This window comes from Berghia stephanieae, chromosome 3, assembly GCF_034508935.2.
Source record: "Berghia stephanieae isolate SIO BIC M18660-M18661 chromosome 3, UCSD_Bste_1.3, whole genome shotgun sequence".
In the NCBI taxonomy this organism is placed as follows: domain Eukaryota; kingdom Metazoa; phylum Mollusca; class Gastropoda; order Nudibranchia; family Aeolidiidae; genus Berghia; species Berghia stephanieae.
This window is the reverse complement of record NC_088362.1, coordinates 71,353,805-71,363,766: the sequence shown is the minus strand read 5'-3', so window position 1 is coordinate 71,363,766 and position 9,962 is coordinate 71,353,805. Positions and strand designations below refer to the sequence as shown.

Sequence of the window (9,962 nt, the reverse complement as noted above, 5' to 3'; positions counted from 1 at the left end):
CAAAAGAAAGGAAATGTCTTTGGTTGGCCGCATTTCTCGCCATGACACAATGGCAAAAACTATCACGCAAGAGACCTGAAAGAGAGATTAGAAGAACAGGACGTCAAAGTGTTGAAAGGACAATAAAGTAATGAACAAGGATGGACAGCCCAATGTTGATGAGAAAAGCTGATGGTGGATCTGGATGGGAGGCTTGGAAAGGCTCTTTACTCACATTCTCTCGCCGTTAGCAGTGTTGTCTCCGTCGGGGAAAAAAAAATGTAATATCGCTAAACAGGCGTCATGTCTCGTCCTTTTTGTTAAGTGTTGCTGTTGGTTAAGGACTCATTGTAAAGCGCTTTATAACACTTTGGTCACAACTACATTTTAATTTCATTTTATTTTTTGTTTCATCTATTCTTCCACCAGTGTATGTCATTATCTTCGTTTTCACTTCCAGATTTATAAATGTTACAAATTCAATATTGAAACTTTTGAAAATAAATTATAATATTTTATAATTAAACTTTGTATCTTTCCAAATTATTTCAAAATTATAGTTTTGTCTCAGAATCGGACAACTTTATAGGAAATCTTGGTTTCTACATCCTCCTACCTTTACAAAACTGGAAAGATATCCAAGGAGCATATTTGTGACCAATCGCATCAATCCGGTGATGATTTGTAAAGAAGAGCTAGACAATCATAAATTACCCTGCCGTAAGTAATAAAAAGATTATCCACAGTACAAAATTAGAGAGACATTAGAAGACTTAAAGAACATTTCAAGGGATTCGCCATGGTATGGTCTATGTGTTTCTCAGCGCTTTATTTATTCTCTCAGCAGGCTATATGAAACTAAATTCCACTGTCATACAGTACAAGTCACGCTTCAATGCTCCTTTTTGTAAGAGCGCTCTAAACATGTTTGTAACTGCGTACAACCATCAACACCTAAGTCGACTGCGTTAACCCTCAACTTGCCAACTACAGCATAATCGTTACATTAATTACGATACAACCAAAACTTTCTTATCCAGGCTTCTTTTGTTCATATAAAAATATGATAATAATTTTTATTATGGCTTTTAAAACTTTATACTCTTTTGTCAAGAGTACTCTTCTGAACTAAATTATATATAACGCTTACCTATTGGTTGTGAGATTCGCAGAGTTGCTTACTTGAGATTTCAAAAGTTCGTAGTTTCCAAAGGAAAATAAGAAAAATCCACTTTAAATAGCAGCAGAATTAAATAATTTGCACTCAGCATGATCCAAAATTGCCCCTAAGTTCTGAATATAGGTTCTGAAGAACTAAACTTTCCTTTTCAATACGATTTATTGAGTCAAAGAGGAGAATGCAGTTCCGTATTTCTACGAATTTTTCTTATTACTAGGCAGGTCTGGATTCGATAAATTAAAATCTGTTTTTATATTAGGAGAATGAAGTTTTAGGAAAATCATGAAAATTGCTTGTAGAGAGAGAATAAATGTGTGTAATGTTCCTTACTCAGGAATACAACGCCAAGATTAGATTTATGCTATCACTATCACCCATCCAGTCACTCACCAAGCTCATCATTGCTTACTTTTGTTACAAGACGAGACACCGAATAGATGAACTAGCTACCTTGCTGAAACACGAGAAGTCCGAAATGTCCAAAACCAGGCTCATGGTTGCGACACTTTAAGGTCATATTAATCTGCTTTCAGGAAAATAAAGATGCCGCACAGCACAAGAGACAGATCACTATTGTCTAAGATTTTCAGTAGGCGGAATGCCGAGTGAATAAGACATTACACTAATACTCAAAGGAGCCGAGTTCGAACCCAGGTGTTGGCATTTCGATTTGTCTTTTAGCCAGAAAATTAAACCTGGTAGCTTACTTTGGACGCTGTGCTGTTCTGTGACTTGATATTTCACTTTTCTCGGAGTTTGTTTTTTTTTTCTTGATAGATTATATTTTAAAATTCCTTTAGTGGGAAACAGTAAAAAAAAAAAAAAAGAAAAGAAAAGAAGGACGTGCGCATCTGGAGTAGTCAAAAACTACATTGGAAAACAGGAGCCACGTCTTACCCATGTTAAGAGTTGCTGTTGGCTTTGATCCGATTATAATGTGTTTTGAACCCATTAACTTGATGTCGTACTATCTTTAAAAATCTTGTATTACTCTGAGAAAGCCCAAAAAGTATCACAATCACATTGAGAGGAAAATTGAAAGATATTTCAGATAGGATAGGGTCTAGTATACAGTCATTCAAACAGCTGATTACAGCTATCACTAAAAAAAAATTATTTAAAAAAACAAGGACTTCGATAGTAGAGTGAGTAGAGCACTTGCCCCACATGAAATGAGAATGGTATGATTCTGTCGAGATTTCTTCTTTTTTTTTCACTAACCAATCAGACCTAGCTGGATCTATTTGTTCTGGCAGAAAGTACGTTGCAATAGCAAGTAATCATAATTATCGTTATCATCCTTCAAAAGCCATGATAGACTCGGGTTTCTAATATCTTAGGAATACTGAATGACTACTTTCTCACAAACACAATACAGGCATTGAAAGCTGATGTCTTTCTCGACACAGAAGATTGGTCAAAACCAAGTCCCCTCACTCTAGAACAGGAAGTCATAATATGTGATCAACAGTCTCAATCCGGTATTATGTACCGGTTGACTTGGCTCTCGAATTGGATTTTTTAAAAAAAGAAATTCCCTTTATTTATCACCAAAGGGAGACTGGAATAATCCCGGGCGTCACCCGCAGTGAAGCGCCACAAAGTGAGCTAGGGCGATATGACGTGTTCAAGGCAACACATCGCGGCGATGTGATCGAACTTGGTACCTTTCGGGTACGAGGCAAATGACCATAACGCTGAGCCACGCTGCCTCATTGTCTCAGACATAAAATTTCTATTTAAAATCACACTCTAAATTAGGAGAATAATGAATCAAATTTCTTACTTGGCAAAAAATAAGACAGAAAACATTAATTTTGTTATTCTGATTCTTTTTTCTTTAAAGTCAACTTTCTTCATTTGGTTCTGACCCGACACAACATAATACCATATTGACAGTGTGGTCACATATAGAAATAGACAATAGAAACAGAGGGAACTTTCCCGAAAAGCATCCCACCAAGTACACATTCACACACATACACACTCTCTCTCTTACACACACTCACACACACACACACACACACACACACACACACACACACAAACATGCGTGCAAGTTAGCAAGATCTTGATTTGATTTGGAAAAATGACATTTATTCATAATTATTCCAGAACATTTTAAACTTACGATTTAAAAATGTGACGGGTTAATTTTCAAATGACTCCAGTTAATTTTGGCATTGTGTCTGATAGACTCTGTGTACTATGTCCAATGAGACAAATTCAATTGTCTCCCTTAATATCTGTGATTAGTAACATATTGCTGAAATCTTTTTATCTATTTGCGTTACCGTTTCCCCTTCTCTATTTCCATTTTTTATAAAGTGAAAATATTAAGTAAAAACTTTTTCTGGCGACAGGTCTATCTGGTGATAACATCAAAGAATAAATTTATACATATTTTATGACTATTCGATTAAGTAAGACGACAAGACGAGTTCAAAGGCAGAATAGAAGTGCGCATTTGTTAGATGAATGCGTGATAACTAGATATGTACTTTGATTGCATCCATCACGATGCCTTTGTGGTTTTCCTATGACGCCTATTTGTATTGTGAAATATGAAATATTTACACTTATATAATATGAACTAAAGCACTCAAAGCCCACAATCGTATACCACACATCCCTCAAACGCCTCTCTTTTTTTATATAACAGGAAGTTTTAGCATAGGCTAATATTCATACTTAACGAAAAACATCAATCTTTAAACTTGTGGATCAAAAGGTTATAAAAAAAACAATCATTAAGTGATTCGATCTTTTTTCCGTCAAACAAGAATAGTTTGGACATATTGTTATTCATTTTCAGCATATAATTGAAATCGAAAACAGATATAAATCAAGCAACTCAAAAAATCCTTGAACATATTCTCCCATAGAATACAGGAATACAATGTATCATGTGGCGATTGCATTGGTCTACATTTGAATGTAGCATAGAGCATAACACGATCATTTAACTGTATCTATATTAGTCTTAAGAGTAAACTTTCTAGCGAAGGTGCAAACATACAGAAAGGAATGCGTTTATGCGTGGTCAATGGCGCAGTGTCTTTCCATCTGAATTATATGCCTGGTACCCCCATGTCCTTGAACTTTCTTTAGACCGTCAGGCTAGAGTGTTTATCTTTCTAGACCAAGTTATAACAGATAGCTTCAATGTAAAATAATAATGCACAAACTTTATCACAGAAACATGACTTGTCAATTGGGTTTAAAAAACAAAAGGCAAGGACAAGAAAATGGTGAATATAAAGATAATATATACAATTTACAATAAAAATGAAATACTGTTTGAAAATAACCGGATAAGGAAATTAAAAGCAGTCAAATGCAGAGTGAGAGTTATGATCCTAGGTTGTGAAATGGATCATCGTATCCATGATGTCATTGGGTAGGTATAAAATATGGTCTGTCTTCTTGACAAAAATCTCATTGGCAAAAACCCCCGTGTATAATATCATCTCTAAGGAAGAAGTTACATACCTAAAGAAACTGATAAAACAGGCATCATCAAACATTCATAATATCACTTTGACTTTTAAATCATGTAAAAATAGAAACCTATAATTATCTTTATTTTCCGAAAAATGACAACCATAGTATTTCAAAGCGCTCTTCAAATTTTTATCTAAATCTTGTACAGAATCATTCAAAGATCAACAGATATTTTCTTTAAAAACATAAATAATTCAATCCATTTTCATCGGACGTCCTGAGGCAGTGGTAAAATCTAAGAGTGGTTGTCTAATATGACTTACTTCTTCAATTCAACCAAAAAATATGTAAAATAATTACAATAATATTACAATAAACCGAGACATGGAATAAATGAGAATAGGAACCGCTAATACCAAAGCCATTTTGCTATAATTATAACTTGCAACAATAAGCAGCCATGTGATGTATTGTCGGTTTATGTCATTTGCAACAATCTATAATCATAGAAACCTTCTAAAAGTAGAAATTTTAACAACAAACTGAACTCTGAAATATTCCATTTGATACAGTGGAAGTAAAAGAAAAATTACCCCCTCCCCCTAAGCTCATTTTAAAAAGGTTTATATTGGGGATTATTAGTTGTTTTTGTTTTGTTTTGTTTTGTTTTTTATTCTGCACTAGTACCTGTGCCCCAAATTTACAACAACAAAAAGAGAAAATTTCTGAGTGGAAAGTATGTATCCCTTATATAAGTTTACCTCGGAAAATCGTGACCTTTATCACAATCTACACATCCAATATCCTATCTCATGTTTTATTCAGTGTCTCTGCGATCAATAAGAGGCAGGTCTAAATAAAGTTAATGCTGTCTACGCATGTATCAGCATGGGAGGTTGATATTGAGGGTCCTCCAAACACAGCTGTTGTTGATGCTGAAAAAACTGGCGTCGGTCCTCGTCTTCCCTCATCACGTTCTGCATGTGTTCATGGAACGGATCCGTGTTGATGATCTTGTCAGAGAAATCCTCCGGGTCGATGAATGGCGCGTGGGGAATCTTGGCTGGGGGTTTTCCATATGGAGGCTTCTCCGCGAAGTAACGCCGTCGAGGAATTTGTAACTCTTGCTCTGCAATCTTCAGGAGGCAGAAAAAAAAAAAAAGAAATATTGTATATGACTGAGTATCTTTACGTCAATGAAAGTTAAGACATGCCTGGTTCACTCATAATATGGTAGCATTAACTCATAGCCTGAAGCTAATCAAAAATGTACGTCACAAACTACGACGACGACCAACAACAGAAAGGCAATTGTGACATGTGTTCAATGTTACAACCATTGGGATTACAACAAGATATGAAGTGAGTAGAAAAGTGCCAGAAGACAATAGAGAATAAAAATTTTTTTCGCGGCGGTGGTGGGGTTTGAACCTGCGACCTTATTGGTACGACAACTCCGCCTGGCAGGTGAGAGCGTGGCTCTACCGTGTGAGCTATCCACGAACACAAAAATATTCGTTTCAAACCCAAAGTCATTTCTAGATCCCTCTCTCACCCACTTCTTGAGATCGCCGATTCGTTCGCCACCATCGCGAAGTAATTTTGACCAGCAGTTAAGCTTAATAGCCAATATTCTCATCACAAACATATAACATAGAAACGATTGAGACATTGAGTATGCTCCGGTGTATGGGGTGAATTTTTAATTCAGAAAAAAATTTTTATTCTCTATTGTCTTCTGGCACTTTTCTACTCACTTCATATCTTGTTGTTACCAACATAAGTGCCTGCTCCACTCACTTTTCTGAATTAAAAATTCACCCCATACACCGGAGCATACTCAATGTCTCAATCGTTTCTATGTTATATGTTTGTGATGAGAATATTGGCTATTAAGCTTAACTGCTGGTCAAAATTACTTCGCGATGGTGGCGAACGAATCGGCGATCTCAAGAAGTGGGTGAGAGAGGGATCTAGAAATGACTTTGGGTTTGAAACGAATATTTTTGTGTTCGTGGATAGCTCACACGGTAGAGCCACGCTCTCACCTGCCAGGCGGAGTTGTCGTACCAATAAGGTCGCAGGTTCAAACCCCACCACAGCCGCGAAAAAAATTTTTATTCTCTATTGTCTTCTGGCACTTTTCTACTCACTTCATATCTTGTTGTTACCAACATAAGTGCCTGCTCCACTCACTTTTCTGAATTAAAAATTCACCCCATACACCGGAGCATACTCAATGTCTCAATCGTTTCTATGTTATATGTTTGTGATGAGAATATTGGCTATTAAGCTTAACTGCTGGTCAAAATTACTTCGCGATGGTGGCGAACGAATCGGCGATCTCAAGAAGTGGGTGAGAGAGGGATCTAGAAATGACTTTGGGTTTGAAACGAATATTTTTGTGTTCGTGGATAGCTCACACGGTAGAGCCACGCTCTCACCTGCCAGGCGGAGTTGTCGTACCAATAAGGTCGCAGGTTCAAACCCCACCACCGCCGCGAAAAAAATTTTTATTCTCTATTGTCTTCTGGCACTTTTCTACTCACTTCATATCTTGTTGTTACCAACATAAGTGCCTGCTCCACTCACTTTTCTGAATTAAAAATTCACCCCATACACCGGAGCATACTCAATGTCTCAATCGTTTCTATGTTATATGTTTGTGATGAGAATATTGGCTATTAAGCTTAACTGCTGGTCAAAATTACTTCGCGATGGTGGCGAACGAATCGGCGATCTCAAGTAGTGGGTGAGAGAGGGATCTAGAAATGACTTTGGGTTTGAAACGAATATTTTTGTGTTCGTGGATAGCTCACACGGTAGAGCCACGCTCTCACCTGCCAGGCGGAGTTGTCGTACCAATAAGGTCGCAGGTTCAAACCCCACCACCGCCGCGAAAAAAAAAATTTTTATTCTCTATTGTCTTCTGGCACTTTTCTACTCACTTCATATCTTGTTGTTACCAACATAAGTGCCTGCTCCACTCACTTTTCTGAATTAAAAATTCACCCCATACACCGGAGCATACTCAATGTCTCAATCGTTTCTATGTTATATGTTTGTGATGAGAATATTGGCTATTAAGCTTAACTGCTGGTCAAAATTACTTCGTGATGGTGGCGAACGAATCGGCGATCTCAAGAAGTGGGTGAGAGAGGGATCTAGAAATGACTTTGGGTTTGAAACGAATATTTTTGTGTTCGTGGATAGCTCACACGGTAGAGCCACGCTCTCACCTGCCAGGCGGAGTTGTCGTACCAATAAGGTCGCAGGTTCAAACCCCACCACCGCCGCGAAAAAAATTTTTATTCTCTATTGTCTTCTGGCACTTTTCTACTCACTTCATATCTTGTTGTTACCAACATAAGTGCCTGCTCCACTCACTTTTCTGAATTAAAAATTCACCCCATACACCGGAGCATACTCAATGTCTCAATCGTTTCTATGTTATATGTTTGTGATGAGAATATTGGCTATTAAGCTTAACTGCTGGTCAAAATTACTTCGCGATGGTGGCGAACGAATCGGCGATCTCAAGTAGTGGGTGAGAGAGGGATCTAGAAATGACTTTGGGTTTGAAACGAATATTTTTGTGTTCGTGGATAGCTCACACGGTAGAGCCACGCTCTCACCTGCCAGGCGGAGTTGTCGTACCAATAAGGTCGCAGGTTCAAACCCCACCACCGCCGCGAAAAAAATTTTTATTCTCTATTGTCTTCTGGCACTTTTCTACTCACTTCATATCTTGTTGTTACCAACACAAGTGCCTGCTCCACTCACTTTTCTGAATTAAAAATTCACCCCATACACCGGAGCATACTCAATGTCTCAATCGTTTCTATGTTATATGTTTGTGATGAGAATATTGGCTATTAAGCTTAACTGCTGGTCAAAATTACTTCGCGATGGTGGCGAACGAATCGGCGATCTCAAGAAGTGGGTGAGAGAGGGATCTAGAAATGACTTTGGGTTTGAAACGAATATTTTTGTGTTCGTGGATAGCTCACACGGTAGAGCCACGCTCTCACCTGCCAGGCGGAGTTGTCGTACCAATAAGGTCGCAGGTTCAAACCCCACCACCGCCGCGAAAAAAATTTTTATTCTCTATTGTCTTCTGGCACTTTTCTACTCACTTCATATCTTGTTGTTACCAACATAAGTGCCTTAACCATTGGGATTATTTTCGACATTGAGCACCAGTAATAACTACTCATTTTTCACTTTCTTTTGATGGCCTTGTTCTGTGACGCAATTTTGGGACAGTATCAGGTTATGTGTTTTCGAAGACCAAAATCACAACCACCTCAAGTAGATGCCGACCTGCTTCATTATGGCGGAGGTGGCACAACGGTATGGTATCTCGATCTATGACAAAATACAAACGAATTTTGAGCTTGATCAGTGCCCAGATGGTTGACGACGATCGAAAAACTCTTGACCCGGCGAAGCGTTCTTTGGTAAAGCACTTTACACTCGCTGCCTTACTTACCTGACGTGTGAAACAGCACATGGCTATGGGGCAAAGACAGGAGTTCTAATAGCTCAGTTGGTAGAGTACTCGCTTCGCATGCAAAAGGGTACGAGCTCGATTGCGGTTGAAGTCGAGATTTTTTCCTGACCCCACTGACCACCCAGTAGTAATTGGGTAACTAGGTCTGTTAGATTTGTTCGATAGACTATCTTCTTATCCAAAGGGTGGCAAGCAATTGCTATTGTCTGTTTCACGCAACAGAAACTGGGATAAACTCTGGCTCCACGGGCTTAATGGCTCTGAAGGACTATTTGTGGGCAAAGACGGATATTGTAAGAGGGCCAGTAGAAAGAGGTTGCCTATCTTTCATTCTGTGAAATGCTGATGTGGTTTCATAATGTGGTTGGCGATCAATAAAGCATTTTCGAAGAGCTCGGTAAATAGTGAATCCGTGTAAATTTGCTATGATATAAATAATCAAAGTTGCATTCCTTCATATATTAATTATTTCTCAAGCGTGTACTTATAGCAATGTTATGGCACACTGTAATACTGTAGTTTCAAACATCTTTGAATTGGCAGTTTTTAAATAATATTAGCAAACAGTAAAAAATTACTAAGACTTTTATGGTCTGGCCGAAAGTTAAGTTCCCAACATTGATAAACAATATCACCTGCTCTTCTGCCAAAGAATGATAAAATTGTATCTTCATTTTGGAAAGATAACTTTAACTTTATTCAACTTTGACAAATTTACATGCTCTCCATCTTATCCAATTGAAAAGATTAAACCTGAAATTTTTTAGAAGACTTTTTGCCATGTTGGTGATTCATTCTAATCTGTCGTTATGACGTAAAATTTTTTTGGGCCAAAATGGAAAAAGC

General features: G+C 37.8%; 1 protein-coding gene across 2 annotated transcripts in view; it reads right to left on the bottom strand.

Annotated features, from left to right (window-relative positions):
• Positions 1 to 2,974: 2,974 nt before the first annotated feature.
• The window catches only part of LOC144968376 (protein FAM228B-like), a 22,366-nt gene continuing 15,378 nt past the window's right edge, over positions 2,975 to 9,962 (bottom strand). For both annotated transcript variants that reach the window (XM_078906661.1, XM_078906660.1), the window contains one exon: positions 2,975 to 5,739. In XM_078906661.1, coding sequence (XP_078762787.1) covers positions 5,476 to 5,739 — 264 coding nt within the window. In that variant the 3' untranslated portion in view covers positions 2,975 to 5,475. The remainder of the gene's footprint in view (positions 5,740 to 9,962) is intronic.